This window comes from Anolis carolinensis, unplaced genomic scaffold (genome assembly GCF_035594765.1).
Source record: "Anolis carolinensis isolate JA03-04 unplaced genomic scaffold, rAnoCar3.1.pri scaffold_13, whole genome shotgun sequence".
NCBI classification, from domain to species: Eukaryota; Metazoa; Chordata; class Lepidosauria; order Squamata; family Dactyloidae; genus Anolis; species Anolis carolinensis.
This window is the reverse complement of record NW_026943824.1, coordinates 15,248,701-15,273,393: the sequence shown is the minus strand read 5'-3', so window position 1 is coordinate 15,273,393 and position 24,693 is coordinate 15,248,701. Positions and strand designations below refer to the sequence as shown.

The 24,693-nt window shown below is 46.1% G+C and overlaps 1 protein-coding gene across 1 annotated transcript; it reads right to left on the bottom strand.

Moving 5' to 3' along the window:
* Positions 1-505: 505 nt before the first annotated feature.
* pdpk1 (3-phosphoinositide dependent protein kinase 1) lies at positions 506-16,001 on the bottom strand. The gene is made up of 14 exons (XM_003228259.4): positions 15,844-16,001; positions 13,305-13,541; positions 12,770-12,812; positions 12,456-12,593; positions 11,250-11,394; positions 10,412-10,509; positions 10,187-10,262; positions 9,682-9,750; positions 8,147-8,243; positions 7,346-7,519; positions 6,155-6,375; positions 4,739-4,796; positions 3,656-3,808; positions 506-1,788 (listed from the first exon to the last, which is right to left on the bottom strand). The coding sequence occupies exons 1-14, from the start codon at positions 15,865-15,867 to the stop codon at positions 1,681-1,683; spliced, it is 1,641 nt and encodes a 546-aa protein (XP_003228307.1). The 5' UTR covers positions 15,868-16,001; the 3' UTR covers positions 506-1,680.
* Between the last annotated feature and the right edge of the window lie 8,692 nt (positions 16,002-24,693).

Below are 24,693 nucleotides of genomic sequence, written 5' to 3'. Positions count from 1 at the left end.
TTACCTAATCTCTCCATGCCTCACAACCTCTGAGGATGCCTGGCGGGGTATAAATAAAGTTTTATTATTATTATTTTATTATGACACAGCAAACAAGATATATATGCTGGATTTCATATCACAAAATCAGAAGTCGAACACTTCCCAAGTGTCTAGGACTGTGTGATGTATTTTCGGATGATGCGTGCAGATCCCAGTAGGGTGGCCCTAATAATAATAATAATAATAATAATAATAATAATAATAATTATTATGCCTGCCATAGATGTGGGCGAAACGTCAGGAGAGAATACTTCTGGAACATGGCCACACAGCCCAAAAGACATACAACAACCCTGTGATCCCGGCCATGAAAGCCTTCGACAACACTTATGAGAACAGCCCTGACATTTGGGGTCTGGGGGGAACGCCATTCAGAGACCCACCCCCACAGTTCGGTCCAACCCTGGGCCCCGATGGGCGGCTGGCACTGAGAGAGGAAGGCCTTTCGTCGCGTCGCCACAAGTGTTTGACCATGACAGTTTAATTGGGAAAAAAATAATAATAAAGAGAGACAAAAGAACGATATGAAACATTTCGATAGATATGACTCAAGTACCATACATGTCTCCCCCTCTCCGTCGTATCAACATTTGTACATAAACACAATTAGTCTGATTAGTGGAGGGGCTTAAATATATTTAAATCATGTAAAATATTTCCAAAGTTGCTAAAAGGTACGACGCTTTTTGCCAATGAACAATACAGGAATATTTGTACACCTCATTATACAAAGAGACCACGAATCAAGTCATCAGTTGTACAAACAGCATGTCTCTTGGGGGGTGGAGGCCTCCCTCTGCTCTGCCCCCCCAAATAGCCCCCCCCCCCCAAAAGCAGGAAGGCCCCCTCCCCTTGTGGCACTCAGCCCCGCCACTCACTCGCTGGTTCTGCCCCGCTCTTCCAGGAAGGCAAAGGACCCCTCCGTTGCACCAAGACAGCCTCCAGACCAACTACGTCACCCCTCCGTTAGTATGAGTTAAAAGCATGCTGGTAACCTCAGTGCTCCTTAAACGTGTAAATGCGCCAAATTAAAACCCCATGTTTAAAACGCTAGGAGACCAACCAGGGGGCCAGGGCTCCTCCACGCTCTTCATCCTCCCCACCTTCCCCGCTGCAAAGGAGTGTCTGCAAGACATGAGTAAAGAAAGTACCATCAGGGGAGTCTCCCAGAGAGCTCTATGGGGGGGAACCTGCCCACTGCCGTCCTCAATGCGAGGGGTGCAAATGGAGCCTCCCAAAGGATGAGGGAGGGAGAGGGGCCAGTTACCAGGAAGCCTTACTTGCTCGGGCCAGAGCCCACCAAAGGCCATGACTGATCCATCAGAAAGTCACAGTTGAGCCCCACACAATCCAGGTTGCAATGCCGGCAATATGGGGGGGGGGGGGGCAGGGGTCCCTCCTCTACGGAACTGGGAAGGAGGGAGACAGAGCGGAAGGGGCCTGTGTGTGGAAGCCTCAGCAGAAGCACGAAAGCAAGCAAAGCGACCCTGAATTCCATTGGTTTCCTCCAGAAAGGAAAAAAAGTTTGGCCCTGGAAACAGATGTTGTTGACTGGGCTGGGAAGAGTCCTCTGGTGGCTCTCTAGCAGCACGGAAGGAGGCGGGGCGCAAGGGAGGAAGAGGAGCAGCCGCCGCTGCCTCACTTCGCAGTGTTTGGGTGGTATCTGTGTCGCCAAACCTCCTGTATCTTTTTGCACCATTTGTGAGCGTTCCCACTCGGATCCATCAGGTAGTACGTCCGGTTCGGCTGGAAGCAAACACAAGTTCAGCGGGTGCTGTGAGTATACCAGGCTATACCATGTTCCAGAAGTAAAGTAAGTAAGTAAAAGTTTATTTGTATACCACCCTCTCTCCCGAAAGGGACTCAGGGCGGTTTCCAATATAAAATCAGCATAAAACATTGCACAATAAAACACTGAAAACACTATAAAACGCTATAAGAATTAAAAACAAAAACAAAACATAACAATTGACTAAAACAATCACATAAACAGAAGGAATATAATCACTCAAATAACATATGAATCTGAAAAGAAAAAAGACCACTGGGATGGAGGAGAGGATGGCCTGGAGGGACCACTAGAAGCATTCTCTCCTGGCATTTCGCCCACATTTATTTATTTGTTTGCTTATTTACAGTATTTATATTCCGCCCTTCTCACCCCAAAGGGGACTCAGGGCGGATCACATTGCACACATATAAGGCAAACATTCAATGCCATAACATAAAACAGAGACAGAGATAGACACAGGCACGGGCTGGCCTCAAACTCATGTCCTCTTGTTCAGAGTGATTTGTTGCATCTGGCTGCTAACCAGCCTGCGCCACAGTCCAGCCCATCTATGGCACACATCCTCAGAGGTTGAGAGATATATTGGAAACCAGGTCAGTGAGGTTTATATATCTGTGCAATGATGTCCAGGGTGGGAGAAAGAACTCTTGTCTGTTGAAGGCACGTGTGAATGTTGCAATTAATGACCTTTATTAGAATTAAAAAGCCTTGCAGATTCAAAGCCTGTCTGCTTCCTGTCTGCGGGAATCCTTTATTGGGAGGTGTTAGCCAGCCCTGATTATTCATTTTCATGGTTCCTTTTCACGGTTGCAGGCCCACTCTTAATAACCACCATGTGCTGACCACTTTAACAGCCATCATGTCAGACCACACAGAGAAGCCAGGGAAATTCCAGATAGGAAACAACCAGGGCCAGCTAACACCTCCCAACAAAGGATTCCCACAGGCACGAAGCAGCCAGGCTTTGAAGCTGCAGGGCAATTCAATGCTAATCAAGGTGGCTAACTAGAACAATCATACTTACCTCCAACAGAAAAGAATTCTTTCTCCCACCCTGGACCTTCCACAGATATATAAACCTCACTGACCTAGTTTCCAATATACAGTAGAGTCTCACTTATCCAAGCTAAACGGGCCGGCAGAAGCTTGGATAAGCGAATATCTTGGATAATAAGGAGGGATTAAGGAAAAGCCTATTACACATCAAATTAGGTTATGATTTTACAAATTAAGCGCCAAAACATCATGTTATACAACAAATTTGACAGAAAAAATAGTTCAATACGCAGTAATGCTATGTAGTATTTACTGTATTTACGAATTTAGCACCAAAATATCACGATGTATTGAAAACATTCACTACAAAAATGCATTGGATAATCCAGAACGTTGGATAAGTGAGACTCTACTGTACCTCACAACCTCTGAGGTTGCCTGCCTTAGACGTGGGTGAAACGTCAGGAGAGAATGCTTCTGCAACATGGCCATACAGCCCGGAAACCTCAGTAATTCTGGCTATGAGAGCCTTCAACAACACAAGTTCAGTGCTCACCCCAAGACCAGCCCTAGTAATGGCCCTCTGGGCTCAGAACTGGCTTCTCAGTCCCAGCCCAAACCCTTGGGCTGCTTCTTCCTCCTCTCCAGCCGCAAGGAATGGGACCCAGGCCCCGAGATGCCAGAATTGCCCCAAGGGGCCCAGAGGGCTCTCCCGTTCTTCCCAGGGACCACCAGCAGCTGAAACACAATCCCTCCCACAGAAGAGCCCCTCGGTACTGAACCGGTAGTCGAGACAGAGAGGCCTTGCTGAAATGGGCCACTTACTGTGTGGACAAAAAAGGTCTTGAAGTTCTTGGCTTCCGGGCGGAGCTCCAGGGACCAGGGGATCTCTCCTTTGAGGACCTTGTTGACGGGGTCCACGTAGTACAAGTGGGGCCCTTCGGTGAGCAGCAGCTGGCGCCGGCGAGCAAAGAGGCCCTGTGGGGAAAGGGCAAGGACACTTGGCTGAGGGTAATGAGAACCTCCTGAATCATAGAATCATAGAGTTGGAAGAGACCTCGTGGGCCATCCAGTCCAACCCCCGCTAAGAAGCAGGAAATCTCATTCAAAGCACCCCCGACAGATGGCCATTCAGCCAAAGAAGGAACCTCCACCACAGCCCGGGGGAGAGAGTTCCACTGCCGAACAGCCCTTCTCACAGTGAGGAAGTTCTTCCTGATGTTCAGGTGGAATCTCCTTTCCTGTAGTTTGAAGCCATTGTTCCGCGTCCTAGTCTGCAGGGCAGCAGAAAACACGCTTGCTCCCTCCTCCCTATGACTTCCCTTCATGTATTTGTACATGGCTATCTGTCTCCTCTCAGCCTTCTCTTCTGCAGGCTAAACATGCCCAGTTCTTTAAGCCTCTCCTCATAGGGCTTGTTCTCCAGACCCTTAATCATTTTAGTCGCCCTCCTCTGGACGCTTTCCAGCTTGCCAACATCTCCCTTCAACTGTGGTGCCCAAAATTGGACACAGTATTCCAGGTGTGGTCTGACCAAGGCAGAATAGAGGGGAGCAGGACTTCCCTGGATCTAGACGCTATTCCTCTATTGATGCAGGCCAGAATCCCATTGGCTTTCTTAGCAGCCGCATCACATTGCTGGCTCATGTTTAACTTTTTGTCCACAAGGACTCCAAGATCTTTTTCACACACACTGCTGTCTAGCCAGGCATCGTCCCCCATTCTGTATCTTTGCATTCCATTTTTTCTGCCAAAATGAACAGCCCCTGCGTTTCCCCACTGAGGCCACATGAGGAGGGGAGTAGGGAGAGGCTCTGGAGGGGAGAATGGAGAGTTGCACTTCGCTCTGGAATCAAAAGAAAGAGAAGCGCAGCTAGGAACCCAAAGGTACAGAGTCAGGCTACTTACCTTCCTCTTATCTACTGGACCCATCTTCAGTATTAGGTTATTCTCTACAAACTGGTGCCTGAGGAGGAGAGAACCATTGCTGTGTGTTATTTTCATCTGCCCATTTTAGAAATTGCAACTTCCCAACCCTTTCACTATTTATTTGTATATACAGTAGAGCAGGGGTCCCCAAACTAAGGCCCGGGGGCCGGATGCGGCCCTCCAAGGTCATTTACCTGGCCCCCACTCTCAGTTTTATAATATATTTTTATATCAGTTTTAATAATATAATATAATATAATATTGATAAAAATATTATGTTATATAATACTAATAATAATACCATATAATAATATTAATTATATGTTATATAATACATATAGTATTACAGTATAGTGGTATAGTTCAATATAGTAATGTATAATGCTAATATTGTGCTATGCTAATAATATCATATATTGTATGTACGTACAGCAGCTCTGAGTCCTCTTCGGGGTGAGAAGGGTGGGATATAAATGTAGTAAATAAATGTAGTAAGTAAATAATTAATTTTAGACTTAGGCTCACACAAATTCTGAAATGACTTGAAGGCAAACAGCAACAACAACAACAATCCTAATTAACTTGACTATCTCATTGGCCAGTAGCAGGCCCACACTTTCCATTGAAATCCTGATAGGTTTATGTTGGTTAAGATTGTTTTCATTTTTAAATATTGTATTCTTTCATTGTTGTTGTTGTTGTTGTTGTTGTTGTTTTGCACTACAAATAAGACATGTGCAGTGTGCATAGGAATTTGTTCGTATTTTTTTTCAAATGATAATTCGGCCCCTCAACAGTCTGAAGGATTGTAGACCAGCCCTTTGCTTTAAAAGTTTGAGGACCCCTGCAGTAGAGTCTCACTTATCCAAGCTAAACGGGCCGGCAGAATGTTGGATAAGTGAATATATATAAGGAGGGATTAAGGAAAAGCCTATTAAACATCAAATTAGGTTATGATTTTACAAATTAAGCACCAAAACATCATGTTATACAACAAATTGGACAGAAAAAGTAGTTCAATACGCAGTAATGCTATGTAGTAATTACTGTATTTACTAATTTAGCACCAAAATATCATGATGTATTGAAAACACTGACTACAAAAATGGCTTAGATAATCCAGAGGCTTGGATAAGCGAGGCTTGGATAAGTGAGATTCTACTGTATTAACAGCTGGAGCCAGTTACTGAGGGTCCAGGGTAAAGGGCTCGGCAGCAAAGCGTGCCCCTTCCTTTCTCCCAAGACGATAATTGCATCAGGCGCTTGGAACAGGAACAGGCCAGAGGTCCTTTGGGGGCTACCTTGCTCCCCACCCCAATAGCCTCTTCCTGCAAATGAGGGAAAGGGGCTTCTGTGGGGAAATTTTAGCAGATGATGGACGGATGAACAGCTTACCAGGGATTTCCACCTGCCTGCTTTGCCAACAGCAACCTCTTCTCCTCGTCAGAGAACTGGAGGTCCAGCTCAAAGGAGTTGCTATCAAGGTCGTGGATGTACTGCTCGATGTTGTTGCCTGAGGTCTGTGGTGGCAGAGATGTCTCCGGGGAAGACAGCGACTGGGAAGAGGCCGAGCCGGAGACTTGCATGCAGCCGAATTGACTCAGCAGGTTGTCATACTGCCCAGAGAAGGAAGCACACTGATCCACTTGCACCCAGAAGGGCACCCAACCCCTTCTCCCAGGCTCCTTCTTAAAAAGCCAAGGGAGGGTGTAATGAAGTACGAATTTTTGGTTTAAAGATATTATGTTTAATTGTGGGTTTGTGTTTTAAAAGGGTAAGTATTACAGTTATTGCCTCTCAGCACTCAGAGGCTGGTTGCCATGGAGAAGTAGGCAGAGCCGACTGCATTTAGTGGAAGAAGTGCAGAGTTTAAAAAAGAGTCAGTCTGTGCTCTGATGAGGCACAGGGAAGATTGACCCTAGGTTGATGGGATTAAGGAGACTCAACTGTTCATTTGAGTCAGTTTAAAATAAGTTTGGTGACTTATTTAATATAGTCTATGTCCTGATAAGGCACAGAGAATCTGTGATAGCATATCACAGGGGTGACTGAGGTTTAAAAGTAGCAGAGAGAGAAGTTTTGATTACTTTAATTAAAAGAAGTGACACTTTAGAGAGTTGATTCATCTTATTCTAGAATTGTAACTGTTAATAAGAATACCTCTACGTGAGAAACAATACTTTAACCACTAAGCTCTGTGCCTGAATAAACTTGTTATTGTTCTTCCAACATCTAAGCCTCTGCCGCATATATTCTGAACCAATTTACGCTACCATCTAAAGTGAATAAGAAGAAGTAAAAGTAAAAGGTCTCCTCCCTGAGTCTTTGGTGGTTGCATCTTTCCAAGTTGATGGCAGTCTTTATTATTCTTTACAAATTTGGGGCAGTGGGTGGGATAAAAATATTCCCCCTGCCTGAAAGAACCTTAGTTGTTTGTAGACCCCTTCCCAGGTGCAGCACTATGTGTTTATGTGCCCACCCCCCTCCAAAAAAACAACAACAGAGGAGGCAAAGGCAAGACAGGGAGAGGGCTGTTGGTTTCCTTTGCCTCCAAGGGGGAGGGTGTCTGACCACAAGAGCACTCACGTTGCCATAGCAATCCTCATCGTCCTCCGACATGGCAGGCAAATAGGCGGTGAGTTTGGGTGGCGTCTGGCGATGCAGATCCTCCCAGGTCACGGAGTCGAAGAAGGGGTGGCCCTTGAGGGGTCCGTAGCCCTGCATTTCCTCGCAACCCAACCGCTTGGTAGGATCTAGGACCTGATCAAGGCCAACACTTCAGAGACATCTCTTCCGTGACAACAAGAGGGATCAAATTGTAAAGTGACATGCAAATTGGGTAGGGGGGGAGGCTGCAGTCTGCTGGTTGAGGAGTCCAAGCACCTATCAAGCAGCCCAAAGGCAAAAAGGGAACCAGGAACAGGTGAGGAAAGAAGCAAGAGGAAGGGTATAGGGATGGAGACTGCAGGACGTGAGCAAGGGAGGGGAGAGGCCTCAGAGCTGTAAGACAAAGACTGGGCAGCAGAGGGTGGGGAGGAGGGGAATCATAATATAATAATAAATCTTTCTTTGTACCCTGCCACCATCTCCCCAGGGGGACTCCGGCAGCTCACAAAAGCACTATAGTGCTGCATATGAACCACAATACACAGTATACAAGTACACAAATATAAAATATATAACACAAATATAAAAGCAACACTGTTTCTAAAATCCCAATTAAAAAATAATTATAAAAATTTCCTAAAATGCAGTAAAACTTGTGAATAAACTAATTATCAGAAATAAAGTGCGGAGTGGCACAATTGGGTCATCGGGAAGCGCTTTTCATTTCTTCTCCCACCTCCAGCACTCTTTCAATCCCTTTCGAAAACTAAACTCACTTACCAAAAGCTTTTCTACGAGGTCTTTTGCTTTAGGAAAAAACTTCTCTGGAAAGTCATATTCCAACTTGATTATCTTTTGAAATATGAGATATTCATTTCTGCAAGGGAAACACACACACACACACAGATAGATAGCAGCAGAAGAACAAATGTTTCCTTTTCCAAGACTATGCTGACACTGAATGCAATGCCGTTGCTATGTTCCAATCACACATGAGTTTTAGAAAGAAAGTGAAGACCTGGCTATGCGAGCAAGCGTTCAAAGAATAAGTTTTGTTGGCTTCGACTCGGTCTGGACTAAGGTTTATGTACAAGGTTTTGTGGATGAATGGCTCAAGTATTTTGTATTATTTTAAATCTGTATTTAATTGCTTATGTTTTATTCTTTTGTATTGTTGTGTACTGGCATTGAATTCTGCCAGTTTTGTAAGCCGCCCGAGTCCCTTCGGGTGAGAAGGGCGGGATAGAAATGATGGAAATAAAATAAATGAGGTGGGCCAGTGCAGATTTCCCTCTTCCCCCTTGTTACCAGGGAAGATATGCCCTTTTCTATGGGAAGCCCATGCCTACTGGATGTGAACAGGATCAAATAAAAAAAAAGCCCAGGGTTGTGTCTAATAGGTTTACATAGAAAAAACAATAATCAAAGGACCAAGGAATATACCAATAAAGCTTTGCTGCTGCAAGATTAACCATAGCCAAAGACTTGAAAGGGGAAAAAAGTTTAAATAAAAAGGATTGAAGGGAAAATGTTAATGGCCAAACTAACCAATAATAGATGGAACAAAAGGAATGAGGACTTTTTGGAAAAAGCGGAAGTTGGCCATGGCATATTTGAGAGGAGAGTCAGTGACACAGAGAAGCACCGTTAGGAATTTAGGATTACTATGAACAAGAATAGGTAAATGGGCTTAAAGGCTTCATCGGAAGTCATGGTGAAGGGTGCACGGATGTGGATAAGAGGCTTTATTTTGTGTGGGATAGAGGTTCCAGGTGTGTGTATAGTCTGTAATACATCATGTGCTATTGTTTGAATGTTACGGTAAACTATTATATTAATAAAAATTACATGAGAAGAAATATAGACTGAAAATTGTGGATAACAATATGTAGTAACAACTTCACATGTAGAAATAAGATTAAATTGTTTATTTTGTCACTGATTTTAATATGCATTCGATGTCAGAGATAACTGGTTGTTTGACTAATGTAGATATGCATGTTTATATCAAAATTGTTACTTGATTATATCTGCTATGATCTGTTGTTTTGTTATATATTGTAAGTCTAATACTGTTTACAAAAAAATATCAGACATCTATTGCCCTTCCAATAGCTCCTCGGTGGCCCTAAATCAGAAGCTAGACATCCCCCTTCTTTACATCAGGCATCAGAGGGGCCAAAAGCAGAGAGAAGTATGGCAAGTTCAACCCAGAAGCCCCCCACACCCACCACTGCAACCTGTTATTATGAGACTAGGTACCACAAAAGGATGCCTGGATCCAGAAGCAGGCCCCAATCCCCACAAGGTCTTACCCGGCTCTGAAGGGTGGCAGCCCTGCCACAAGCTGATAGACGATACAGCCAAGGGCCCATAGGTCAGAGCTTCATTCATAACAGAGAGAGAAGTGGGAGACAAAACACAGAGGTCAGTGCCAGGCCATTCCAGGCCCCGCAGATCCAGGGGTGCTGGCCTGGGCATTATACTTAGTTATCCCTGAGGGGGAGCAGACCAGATCCCTCGCTACGGCCTCTCTGGCCAGTTTTATACATGTTCTGCAATCTTAGTAAACCATTCGTTCCTTTTCTTTGTCTGAAACAGTGACTGGGGAGAAGGGATGGAAAGATCTCTCTTCCTTTTCCCCATTACTGTATATACTTGAAGATAAGCCCGGTTTTTCAGCCTTTATGAGTTGAAAAAAAACTCATTCGGCTTATAATGTGGTAAAATTAGGTGCCTCTGCTTATACGAGTATATGCGGTACATTCAAACACACAGAAGTCCCCCAAAAGAATGCCTGCAGAGAAGCAGAGCACTCACCTTTTGCAAGCTGACTTCTCTGTGAGGAGTTCCGGTGACACATACTGCGCCGTCCCAACAAAGGAGTTTGCCCGGGCTGAAAGGGAGAAGTAACAGCCACCAGAGGATAACTGAGCCTGTGGCCCAGCAGGCAATTCCTGTCGCTAACCAGGAAAACACAGCTTTTGATAACCCAAGAAAAGTTGCTTTAACCATTCTCAGGAAGTGCAATGAAACTGCATGTACCTTGTCTGCTGTCCGCAGATAATACTTTTGCTGTCCCAAAGTCTGTGATCTGAATGTGCATCTCTCCGTTCAAGAGAATGTTCTCCGGCTTCAGATCCCTGTAGAAAGCACAGTTCAGGGAAGATCCACAACCCATCATGCTGAGACACCTCCCCTTCCTCCCACCCAAAATGGAAACATCTCCATGCTACATAATTCCATGTCGCTACCCAACACCACACAAGCAGAAAGAGCCAGGGAGCTCAGAGCTTCTTGGGCAGGCCCCACATAAGAGGCTCATGTGGGAATCCTGGGCTAAGCAGAGAAATCCAGCAAAGGGGGAGAGGTAAGTGTGAGGCGGCAGGAATGTGAACTGGGGACACCAATAAGACTATCAAATATACTGTAAATAAAAACTATTCACAAACTGCTGGAAAGGATGCCACAAGAATCAGGAACATACATACATATGTGGGGACAATGTAAATATGTAAGCAACTTTTGAGGAAAATTAAAATAGAAAGAAGTCCTAGTATAGCTTTATTATCATTATATAATAATAAACAACTGATAAAAAGATAAAGATGTGATAGCAAACTTATTAACAATAACAAGTGCTTATAGAAAGGAATTGGAAAAGGGAAATAAATATACAAATATTTATTTGTGAGGGATAGAAAATATGTATAAGTGTAAAAATAACGGTAGATGCCAAAAGTTAATGTATGGTAGATTGTACTGAATATTATGAATCTGCTGTAAAACAAACGATGTATAACAAAAGTATGGAATTATGATAAAATAAATAAAATATCTTTTTAAAAAGTGAACTAGGGAAAAATTGACACCCTCCTCTTACCTGTGAATAATTCCCTTTCCATGAAGGTACTCCAAAGCAGCCACAACTTCGGCAGCGTAAAACCTTGTACATGTCTCATCAAACGAGCCGATCTTGCGGATGTATTTGAGAAGCTCCCCATTTTTGGCATAACTAAGACCAAAATCTGAATGGTTCATTAAGAATTATTTCTGCCAGAAGGCTCTAGACTTCATAACACAAACACATAGACATTGGAGGTTGTTCTAAAGGCATGGCTACCGGCCCTGGAAGTGGGGGCCATCAGAGAGGAGCATAGATCATGGAAACTACCCCTTTCAGTCCCTGAAGCACCCACTTTTGCCCAGATCTAACATTCTCTGGCAACGTGATGAAGCTGATGAAGAAACATAACCTACAAACTATCTACAAACCCACTAAGAAAATCCAACAAATGCTTCGTTCAGCAAAAGACAAGAGGATCCTCTCACCTCTGCAGGAGTCTACCGTATACCATGCAGATGTGGACAAGTCTACATAGGGAACACCAAACACAGCGCCCAAACAGGAATCAAGGAACATGAAAGGCACTTCAGACTAATTCAATCATAGCAGAGCTCTTGATGAACCAACCCGAACACAACATATTATTTGAGAACACTGAAATGCTGGACCACTCTTACAACCACCATGTCAGAGGAGCCATTGAAATCCACAAGTATGTGGACAAATTCAACAGAAAGGAAGAAACCATGAAAATGAACAAAATCTGGCTACCAATATTGAAAAACTCTAAAATAACTCAAGAACAACACTCAGAAAACAGGGGAATTCGAGACATGAAACAATTAGGGCCAGCTAATACCTCCCAACAAAGGCTTCCCCCAGGCAGGAAACAGCCAGGCCTTGAAGCTGCCAGGCTATTCAATGCTAATCAAGGTGATCAAATGAAACATTCACACTTGTCTCAGGCAGGCAAGAGTTCTTTCTCCCACCCCGGACTTTATTCCACAGATATATGAACCCCACTTGCCTAGTTTCCAACAGACCTCACAACTTCTGAGGATGCCTGATATAGATGTGGGCGAAACGTCAGGAGAGAATCCTTCAGAATTATAGTCATACAGCCCGGAAAACTCATAGCAACCCACTGTCACATGATTAAAACTTTGCAGAAACACTCTGCTCCGCCTGCCTTTCTTGCTCTAGCAGTTATTGCCTTGACAACATTTTCCTCCCGAAGGATACAGAGCTTTTCATCGTCCTGAAATGTGAAGTAGAGTTTGACAAAGAAAGGGTGGTCCAGGCGGGACATGATGTCTCTCTCCCGGGTTACATAGGGCACTTTGTTCTCCTTGATGATGTGACGCTTCTCCAGAATTTTGACTGTACAAAAGACAAAAGACTTTCAACCTTCTGTCACTCAGAAACCATCCAGGTGGGGAGGAAGGGGCCTGGAGGCCAGGCAGACATGAGCCCTTGCAAGAGCACTGCTTCACCGCTGCCTTTGGAGCCACTGGCCTCTGACCTGAACCCAACCCCACCCTGAAAGCATTACTCACTGGCATATTCTCTGGAGGTAGCCAATTCTCTGGCCAAGACCACCTGTTTCAAGAGAATAATAACAATCAACTTTATTTGTATACTGCCCTATCTCCCCAAAGGAACTCAGGGCAGTTTCCAACATGTAAGGCAACAATTCAATTGCCAGAAAGAAAACTGGCAATACATTTAAATAGACAGATTCAACAATATAACACAACCTAATTAACAACCAAAATATCGACAACTAAAAGCATCCTAAAATGCAAAAAAAATCTGTTAAAACACAGTACAAGTAATAACAAAAAAGGGAAGGCATTACAATTCCTAGGAGGAGACAGCCCTGCAAGAAGCCCCAATTGGGCCGCCAGTGAGCCTTTTATGAGCCCAGCTGCTCTCCCAGCCCAAGGGAACAGGGGCCTGCTAACACCCTCTTAGTGAGCCCAGGTGCCCAGAACCCATCTGGGCCAAACATGACAAGCGCATGGGAATGTGTGGGCCAGGAAGCGCTCCGTGCCACATCAGGGCATCCCTGCTCCCAGCAAAGACACTCACAGTTGAGAAGGAGCCTTCGCCCAGGATCTTCCCGAACTTGAAGTCCTCAGGGCGCTTCTTCCGCTGTGGCTGCGGGACAGGTGCCTGCGGCAAGGCATTCTCCATACTCAGCTCTGGCCGGCCGCCACAGGCAGAGGCAGTGACGGGCGGGAGGCTGGGCTCGGCTTGGCTCCTCACCATGGATGGCGATGGGCAGGAACACAAAACCACGCTGGACTGGATGGGAACAGCATCATACTGTGGAGGAAAGGAACAGCACAGATTCAACCAATGGCCCTGCCCATAATGGCAACAAATGGACAGCAAGACAACTAGAGGCCTCTGGCTGCTGCTCCTGCTCCAGCCACAACCCCATTCAGTCTCCAGCATCTCACAAACACTCCATCTGGCAGAAAATAGAAGGGCCCACCACCTGTCTGTCTTCCAAACTTCCACTGATGCCACAGAGCCGTCCTTTGTTTCTCTTGACAACCAATGTTCTGCCAACTGCTGACAAGACAGTGTGTGTATTTCTGTATTTCACTTTTGCTACAATCTTCCAGAAAACCAAGACTAATCAGGCAAGCATTCTAACATTTCAATATGTTCCATAGCCTCGCGATATTTTTGGCCGTGCAAAATCATAGCTGCACGCAGCTTATGAGCAATAGCAGTCAGAAACTCATGCTGAAGAGTAAAACCATGGAGGGGAAATCTGTCTACAACTGAGCAATAGTTACTCGGCATGTGAGAGTTGACCTTCATTCAACAATCTGAGCCCAGCCCAGGGTTTCCATTCAGAAACGTGAAAGCAATGCAGCGGCCCCAAGCCCCAGACGAATGGAATGAAGCAGAGGATGGAAGCTGCCAAGGCCAGGCCTCTGAAGCCAAAGGGGTGGAAGACAACAAGAGAGTCACAAAAGCAATGCCAGCTGACTGGCACTTGAAAGGGATTCTGCCCACTTCCACACAGCTGTATAAAATTCGCATTGAACTGGCAGTGTGGGCTCGGATAAACCAGTTCGAAGCAGATTATTGTGGATTATTTGCCTTGATATTCTGGGTTATATGGCTGTGTGGAAGAGCCCTCTGAATGGGGCAGGAGTTTCCTTGGACACGAAGGGCCCCTTCCACACAGCTGTATAAAATTCCACATTTTCTGCAAACCTGGGATCAGATCCTGGGATATAGGGACTGTCTGGAAGCAAATTCTTCCAAAGAGGGGAGCAAGGTGGCAACCCGAACATTGGTTGTCAAGAGAAACAAAGGACAGGGCTCTGTGGCATCAGTGGAAGTTTGGAAGACAGACTGGTGGTGGGACCTTCTATCTTCTGCCAGATGGAAGTGTTTGGGAGATTCTTTCTTAAGGCTGCGAGACTTATAAAGCTCTTCCAAAGAGGGGAGAAAAAGGGCAACTGATGATGTTCTCTGTGCAGAAGTGGTGACCCTTTGGAGCTCCTTGTTATCTGCCACTGTGCAGTTACCTAACAGCATACAGGTGAAGTAGGTAGGACACTCTCTAGAGCAATGGTTCTCAACCTGTGGGTCCCCAGGTGTTTTGGCCTACAACTCCCAGAAATCCCAGCCAGTTTGCCAGCTATTAGGATATCTGAGAGTTGAAGGCCAAAACATCTAGGGACCCACAAGTTGAGAACCACTGTCTTACGGGCTCCATTGTCTTATGGGACCCACAGGTTGAGAACCACTGCCTTATGGACTCCACTGTCTTATGAGGCCCACAGGTTGAGAATCACTATCTTATAGGCTCCACTGTCTTGTGGGACCCACATGTTGAGATCCACTTTCTTATGGGTTCCACTGTCTCCTGGGACCCACAGGTTGAGAACCACTGTCTTGTGGGATCTACAGGTTGTGAACCACTGTCTTATAGGCTCCACTGCCTCATGGGACCCACAGATTAAGAACCACTGTCTTGTGGGATCTACAGGTTGAGAACCAATGTCTTATGGGCTCCACTGTCTTATGGGACCCACAGGTTAAGAACCACTGTCTTATGGGCTCCACTGTCTTATGGGACCCACAAGTTGAGAACCACTGTTCTGTGGGACCCACAGGTTGAGAACTACTGCTCTAGAGCACAGCGATAGAAAGTCACCAGCAGTTTTCCATTCAGCTGTTGGCTCCTTAGCATTCTCAGGTACTTCAGTCTCTGTTGGGCCCTTTTCACCAACGCTGCCCTATGAACGCTGAGAGTGATTGGGGTTGTGGCTGGAGCAGCAACAAGCTGTCTTGCTGTCAGTGTGCTGCCATCGTGGGCAGGATGGGCCGCTCTCGGCCTTCACGCCTCTCTCCGGGTTCACGGGAAGTCAAGCCTCGCCCTGGAAGCCCTCTTGCCGGGAAGGAGGGTCAGGGAGAGAGGCGTGGAATGGGAAGAGGGGGAGAACGGGCCTCGAAGCGCCTCTATCCCGGGAAAAGGCCTCGGCAGGGGCCTAGCCGGGGCGCCGGGCCTGAGGGGCGAGGCCTAGGCCTGCGAGATTCTCTCCCTCCCTCCGTCCTGCCCGCCCCTTCCCTCCCTCTCCCTCTCCCTCTCCGCGCCTACCAGGGGGCTGCCGGTGCTGGCCATGGGCCCGGCCTCCCGACCCGCCACTGCGACCCAATGGGACGCCCGCGTCCTCCGACACTGACGTCAGCGACAACAATGCCCACTTCCGCGCGGCCGCGGGCGGGACTTCCCGCCGGCGTGCTCTGCCATTGGCCCGGCCGCGGTGCCGCTCAAAACGACATCTCGTCGGCGGCGGCTCTCGCGAGGCAGAAACAGGCGGGGCCGGCCGGTGAGGAGGCGAGTGACGCAGCAGCGCTCCCTCCCTACCCAGAAGGCACCGGGGCTCTCTCTCTCTCTCACACACACACACACGCTCACTGAGGCGCGGAAGAGCGGAGTCCGTTGACTAACCGCTCCGCCGTCACCCAGGACCCGTTCCTAGGGTTCCGGGCGCATTTCCTCCTTCCTAAATAGATCCCACTAGGCCTCATTGTCATGGCAACCATGCGCCGCAAAAGCTATACGTTGAGGAAGAATGGCAGGTGACAGGACTTTTGAGGCAGCCTTCTAGGCATGAGCGAACTTAGGCCTTCCCTCCAGGTGTTTTGGACTTCAACTCCCACCGTTCCTCACAGCCTCAGGCCCTTTCCTTTTCCCCCTCAGCCGCTTAAGCTCTCTTTCTCCCATCTTTAGAAGAACTTTATAGATCAGGGGTCCCCAAACTAAGGCCTGGGGGCCGGATGCGGCCCTCCAAGGCCATTGACCTGGCCCCCGCCCCCAGTTTCGCCCAAAGTCTGAAATGACTTGAAGGCACAACAACAACAATCCTATTTGATTATCTCATTGGCCAGAAGCAGGCCCACACTTCCCACTGAAATCTTGATAAGTTTACAGTATGTTGGTTAAAATTATTTTTATTTTTTAAATATTGTATTGTTCTTTCATTTATCAATATTGTAAATGAATGCTATGATAATAATAATATATTGTGTATACATATAATATTAATAATAATAATATTATAATGTAAATTATTTATTTATTACAGTATTTCTACCCCCGTCCTTCTCACCCAATAGGAGAATCAGGACGGCTAATAATAATAATACAATATAATAATTTTGTACAATATAATAATATTAATTATATATTATATATTAAATGTAATATTACTAATAATATTACAGTATAATGGTATAGTAATATATAATGCTAATATTTTGCTATGCTAATAATATAATATATTGTATGTACAATATATTTTATTATTAGCATAGCACAATATGCTATGTGGAGTATAAATGTAATAAATAAGTAATTGTTGCTGGTTTTATTGTTTGTTTGTTTTTTTGTTTTGTTTTTTGCACTACAAATAAGACGTGTGCAGTGAGCATAGGAATTTGTTCTTTTTTTTTCAAATGATAATTCGGCCCCTCAATAATCTGAGGGAGCATGAATCGGCCCTCCACTTAAAAAGTTTGAGGACCCCTGGTATAGATGTTGCTGTCTTAAGGAAGCTCAGAGCATTCTTGGGAATCCATCTCACCCGGCATATTATTATTATTATTATTAATAATAATATTAATGATTGCCACCTGGCAGACAATACAGGGTGATAAAGGCAAGGACAAACAGACGGAGAGGCAGCTTTTATCTTAGAGCTGTGGCTATGTTGAATTCCATGGTTTCACATTGATGTGCCATTGAGAGCTGTATAGTGGAGGTGAGAGTGTAGAGGAATGAGTGTGTTGTTTTGTGGTGTGTCCTGGGGAAAGCATTTAATTGCGTTGTACAATGTACAGTGACAATAAAGTTATTCTATTCTAATTCTTGGTCCCCTTGCAGAGAGATGTGCCCAGTCCTTCAGAGCTGGGATACCCCCTTGTTAGTTGGAGAAAACCATTGCGCTGGAGCCCAGGGTTGTCACTGTGGCATTGCTTTTATTGCAGTTCTGCAAATAGGATACACAAGAAGGAAGCAGAGCCTGAGAGCATGGGGCAAAAAGCACTCACCACATAAACTTGGAGGCAAGCTGTTCTTTTCACTGGCTGGGCAGCGTTTCTCTCCCACCCCCACACATACACTCCCACTGCCCCAGTCTCTTGACCGTAGGGCGGGGAGAGTGAGGCATGAGCTGGGTGCCTCAGGTCAGCCTTGGCCAGGAGCTGTTCCCAACTGGAAGCAGCCTTCAGCCCCACAGGGGGCCCCTGGGCCATTCCCACTGCCCCCTTCCCAAATGCAATAGTAGTCATTGCTGCAGGAAAAAAGGTTCTCCGTCTCCCACCTGAGCCCCAGCTCTTGGAATGAGGGGCTGCTCAAAGGGGCCCCCTTTCCCTCTGCGTCGGCCAGGGTCCCAGGAGCCCTAGAAAGGCGAGGGAGGAGGAGCGACAGGGGATCTGTGCACTCCTCCCGGAGGTTTGCTATTTTTGACCCCCCAGAATGGATGCCAGTGGAGTTCCCACTGTTTGGGGGGCAGCCTTTATCCTGGGGGATCTTGAAGAGTGGAGTGAGGAAAGAGATCTGGGAGCCGAGCCCTTCCATGACTTGCCCGTTGTCCCGATGGCTGCTGCTGTCGCTGCTGCAAAAGCTGTCCTCTTCTGTGTTGCTGCTGAGGAAGACCGCTCTCCCTTTGAGGCCAGCCCAGCCCTGGATAGGAGGATAGAGGGAAAGCTGCTCAGGCCCTGCTTCCCAGAGGCCTTTCCTCTCAGGGAGAGAGGCAGGAAGATGATGTACCTTTTGGCTTTAAGTGTGCTTCAATATTGTGTCTCTTTCTGTTTTCATTTGCACCAGGATTAACAATGGCTGGACATGAAGGGAAGATAATAATAATAATACCAATAATAATAACTTTATTTTTATACCCTGCCACCATCTCCCCAAAGGGACTCGGGGCAGCTTATATGCGGGACCAAACCCAAAACATACAACAAAATTACTAACTAAAATGCAGTTTAAAACATAGTAACATAAAAGGTAAAGGTTTTCCCATGACGTTAAGTCCAGTCATGTCTGACTCTGGGGGTTGGTGCTCATCTCCATTACTAAGCCGAAGAGCTGGCGTTGTCCGTAGACACCTCCAAGGTCATGTGGCCGGCATGACTGCATGGAGCGCCGTTACCTTCCTGCCAGAGCGGTACCTATTGATCTACTCAAATTGGCATGTTTTCTAACTGCTAGGTTGGCAGGAGCTGGAGCTAACAGTGGCCGCTCCTGCCGCTCCCGGGGTTTGAACCTGGGACCTTTCGGTCTCCAGCTCAGTGCTTTTACACACACTGCCACCGGGGCTCCTATAGTAACATATAACAGACTAATTAAATAATTAAAATAGCTTAGTATAAAACATCATTAAAATGCATCAAAACAAACAAACCAGCAACTGGGAATATGGTTGAACTAATCAGAATTAGAGAGGGCTGGGCATAGACTTGTGTAAAAACCATATTATAGGGCCAGGGCTAGGATAAAGTGCTGTACACAATTTATCAGTCAATTAAGTCTGGGCATCCATGATCAGGGCCTAACCATCATCAAATGCACACTGGAACATCCAGGTTTTCAGATCCTTGCAAGGAGTTAGACTGGACCTGGGAATCGTGCAGCTTTATTTCCAGCAAAGTAAGAACCTTGACGGAAGGACTGACCCAAGATGTCAATGGGATGGATTTGGCACCTTTTTGTTGCCTTGATAAAAGCATCTCCCTAAAATGTGCTTTTTGGGATTTACAGGAAATTTATATCTTCAAGACTCCTTGGATCCCAATCTGAGGGTGAGGAGGCGGCTTCTAAACCAAATTTGGGCACAGCGAAGGGGTGCACATCTCCCATGGAAGCAACCTTTGGAAGAAAAAGCCCAGATCCACTCCCGTTGAGGTAGGCTCCTCCATCCGATAATGACACTTACCTTGAAATCCCCATTGTGAGAGGCATAGAGAGGCTGGAAGAAAGTGGCTGGTGTCGGCGTGTGGGCCCTCTCTCTGTCCTTCAGCCTAGAGGGAGAGGGAGGAACCACTGAGACCCAAGGGGCAAGACCCCCTCCCTCTCGCTGCCCAGAGACCCCTTGCAGACAGCCCTGACCCCCGGAGCCGTGAGGGTCCTCTTGGGCTGGCCAGCCTCTGTTCCCTCTCAACCCAGCCCAACTGGAGACTGCTGGAAACAGCAACCTCTCAAGCCTCTCACTATTTATTTATTAATGTACATATTTGCTAACCCTTTATTCTATGTGTACGTTGATTTGCCAGTTTGACTTACCTCTTTGATGTGGAAGTGACTATAGACATGTGGTTGTACTGAGCATGTCCAGACTCAAGTTAGGCACACTGGATTTTATATTCAGTGTCTGCTTTACACCTCAGTGGAGGTGGATGCATGTTTGCATCAGACCTCAGTGGAGGTGCACGCATGTTGCTGTTTGGATTTCAATATAGAAGTATGCTTTTGGACTTCAGTGAGTATAAATGTACTTAAAGACTATGGACAATTGATTTAGAATGATACCCTGTGTACTCAACACGGAGAGAAGTTATATCCTATCTGTAACTGAACTTCTATTTTTAAAAAAGTGCCTGTATGATGAATTAATAGAAGATATTTATGAGTAAACAAGATAAGTTATTTTTCAAATAAGACTTTGTTATTTTAATCTATGAATGCATATTTTAAACTAAGAGGTTTCAAGGGAGTTTATATATTTTGGGCAATTACAACTGCAAAGAAACAACCATCCTCTGCTAACTAAATATATTTTTGTAGTGGCATGTCTTTGTCCTTGGCAGTTCATAGAAATGGTTCTTCAGTTTAACAGCTGAGTTACCTGTGTTACATTCATGCTTGTTCAAAGAGTTGATTTCTAACACGGTCATGTATTTCTTGACTAGTGGTTCATGGAGATTCATATTTGCCAAAAGGATATGTGCCCAGAGACTGGGTACAGTTTTTTCGAATAGGTTATGCAATAGAGACAGCTCCCTGGAGGAAGGTGGGGCAGAATGGGGTCAGTGAACAAACCTGTCAGCAGAGAAGTCCCTTTCTATCCTGACAGTGAGCAGACTCTGAGACCTGAGTCCAGCCTTGCTCAAATTGGGCGCACAGACTCATAGCCTTCCATGCTGGGCAGTCACTGAGGAGGAGATGCTGGGGGACAGGAGCAGATAATGTACCTCCAGAGGAACTTGAGCGACAGGAGTAGGAACAGCAGGCCCCCCAGGCCAAATGGGAGGGAGACTGGCCATGTCCACAGAAAGCGAGGGTCCGACTGCTTCTGCCCACAGCCTGCAAAGGAATAGTGGAAGGAGGGTTAGCGGGTCAGCACTATTCCTGCTGGGTGGTCATGAGTCCTGAAACTGGTTACTTTTGCTCCTCCACCCCACCCTACCCCACCCCACACTGCATGGTTAGAGGGATAGGTCCACCCCCACATTCTGAAAGGAGAAGGAAGCGGAAGGGTCCGAATGGTCGGAGCAGACCTGGGAGGGCCGTACAGTGGGTGGAAGTGCTCCAGGGGCTCCAGGGGCCGCGGTAATCCGTGTTACCATCTGGGACTTTGCGGCGGATCCGGGCGACATATTTCTCTCCACACTTGAGCTCTGAGCTGTCTATGTCCACCCACGACTCTTGGGTGACAAACTCCTTCTGCTTTGCTTGCTGCAAAGGTTAGAGTGCACAAGATGTAGGCACAACATACTCCACAAAAGGCAGAAGGAGCTGGACTCCAGAACAGCAGAGGGAGCCAGGCAGCCATTAACCAAACTCAGTCTAACATAATACTGTGAGAACGATAGAGAAAGGGAATGAGCGGTGATACAAAAGCACAAGAAAGGGAATGAGCAGTGATACAAAAGCACCGGGCTGTGGTGCAGGCTGGAAAGCAAGCCAGCTGCAATAAATCAACAAATCACTCTGACCAAGAGGTCATGAGTTCGAGGCCAGCCCGGTGCCTGCGTCTTGTCTTTGTCTCTGTTCTATGTCATGGCATTGAATGTTTGCCTTTATGTGTGCAATGTGATCCGCCCTGAGTCCCCTTCGGGGTGAGAAGGGCGGAATATAAATGCTGTAAATAATAAATAAATAAATAAATAAATAAGAAAGAAACAGTTGTGGTTGTCAGGAGCCATTGCCTAGCAGGAGAGTTGTGGCCTGGCCCAGCCCTCCTCTTGACCTGCCATTTCTTGAAATACCCATCTGCTGATTCACTAGCACTTTGTGGGTAAGGTTTGGCAGACTGAGAAGAGCAGCATCTTTAGCCCTCATGCTCCCACGGGCCCCATGTGTCCCTCTCAAGCAGGATCCCAGAGGAATGGACTGCCTCCTCTCCCTCCTCAAAATGCCCCTCACCTCCCAGGACTCGTCGTCATGCTTGAACTCCAGCTGCCATTGCCACTCCACGATAAAGTCTTCTCCGTCTTCTGCTTTGTCCCACTGGATCCGACACTTGGTGGCGTTGGCATGGCTCTGCAGGCTGTTGGGTGCATCGCACTGGACTGGAAGGGGAAGGGGCAGCTGGGCACCAGTGTGTCCACTTGGAGCCAGAAGAGATTCTTACCCAGCTGTCTGCCAGGGGGGCTTCCAGGGAAACGGCTGATCCCCCTCTGGTCAATGGAAGAGAATGGGACTCAGGCCCCTATTGGGATAGGAGAAATCTCTGGGGTGATTGTACAGGACTCACTGTGCAGCCTGGGCTCATACAATGCGAAGACGGTCTCGCCCAAGGAGAAGGAGGAAGCAGCATGCAGAGAGACCCTGTATTCGTCGTACTCTGTGAACTCCCCATCTCCCTCCGCAATACAACTGTAGAGGCCTCCGACTTCGCGAGAAGGAAAGAGCTCACAGATGAGGCTGCTAAAGAGGCCAAGGCGGCTGCAGAGGGAAGAGGAGAAGGAAGACGCTGAGTGGCACTAGAGCAACAAGCAACCATCCCTGAGGCAGGGAGCAACACAAGCCGTGCAAAATGCACCCCCTTTTTCACAGCACCGTGGGACGGCTTCTTATGCTGTGTGGCTCCTTCCCCTGTTGGCTTGTGTAATGAAGTGTGATTTTTTTTAGTTTACAGATGTTATGTTTAATTGCGTTTTAAAACGGTCAGTATTTCAGTTACTCTGCACTCATGAGTTGGTTGCCATGGAGAAGTGGGCGGAGCCAATTGCCGTTTTGGTGGAGAAGTGCAGGTTTGAAAAAGAAGCAGTTAGTCTGTGCCCTGATGAGGTACAGTGAAGACTTACCCTCAGTTGAAGGGATCAGGGAGACTCAAATGCTTATTTTTGAGTCAATTTAAAATAAGTTTGGTGACTTATTTTAAGGTAGTCTGTCTCCTGATGAGGAACAGATTGTAATTCACAGGGTGACTGCAGTTTAGAGCAGTAAAGAAAGAAGTGACATTTTAAGAAGTTTGAAATACCTCATTTTAGCTTTGCAACTATTAACCAAAGTGCCTCTAAAGAGAAAGTTACTGTAACCATTAAACTTTATGCCAGAGTAAACGTGTTATTGTTCTTTTAAACATCTCAGCTTCTGTCATATATATTACCATCAAAAACAAACAAGAAGAAAGAAGAAAAACAAAATTTAAAATGTCTCCTCTCTAAGTAACTAGTGGCTATATCTTCCCATAGTGGTGGCAAGCGTGAATAATCCCCTTTACATCAGGTGGCCGCATTATAAACAGCTTTACACTGGTGGCAGCGGTTATAATATAATACAGTAGAGTCTCACTTATCCAACATAAACGGGCTGGCAGAATGTTGGATAAGCGAATATGTTGGATAATGAGGAGGGATTAAGGAAAAACCTATTAAACATCAAATTAGGTTATGATTTTACAAATTAAGCACCAAAACTTCATGTTATACAACAAATTTGACAGAAAAAGTAGTTCAATATGCAGTAATGTTATGTTGTAATTATTGCGCCAAAATGCTAATGTGTATGTGTTTGTGTAAAGAAATCCTTGCAAAAGTTAGTTTGCAAGGGAACTCTGCAAAGGGAGCTCAGCTCTTTGCAGAGAGAGAAGCCACGCCTAAAACAGTGTATCGTTTTGAGAGCAGGTAGCTCAGATTGTCAGTTGGAATTTGAGCTTGTGTGATGCCTCATGGGCCCTGTAGTCCTGTTCCTAGTACTATTGTGGCAGATGAAGATGAAAACATGGGGTTTTCGCCGGTTCAACAAGAGCCGGAGTCTCTTCACCTGCCGGATATTGATGTTTGCCCTCAAGAATTCAGTAAAACAGGCCTTGGGCAGAACTCCCCTCCGTTTCCCAGGAAAGAATTTTATTCTAAAGACAGAGGAGTCAGAGAAGCCCAGCGGAGGAGTTTGCGGATTGCAGCCAAACAACAGACTGATTAGGCCTGCTTCCCTTGGGAAAATCTAAGGAGTCTTGCATCTGGACAGAGTTGGGTTTCGTTTCTTGTTCTCTAGGGAAAGAGATTTGTTGGCGGGAAACGAGACCCAATATAGGTGATTGACACGGGAGATTCTTTGCGGAGTCAATTGATCAGCTTCAGGAGAGAGATCGTGTGTGGACTTCGTAACCCCAGTTCCTTGCTTACTGGATCAAGCTTCCAAGCCTTTGCCTGGCCTTGCTGTGTAACCACGGACGCTTCATGTTTCATGTTTTGCCCTGTTCCACGGACGCTCCACGCTTCATGTTTTGCCCTGTTCCTAGTCACGGACCTAGCCAAGAATCAAGTTTATTTCCAGCCTTGCTATCAAGCTTCATTGGATTCTAAGACTCTGACATTTCCCCACACTATTGCTTGGCAAAGTGTGTGTTTCGGTCAAGTGGATTAAAACTTTGAACTCTAATATCAATTATTGGACAATACATTTTTGGACTATATTTGACCTCATTTGAAAGGTCTGCTTCTGAACTATATTCTTCACTTGTTTTTATTGCTTTTATATATTTCCTTAATAAAG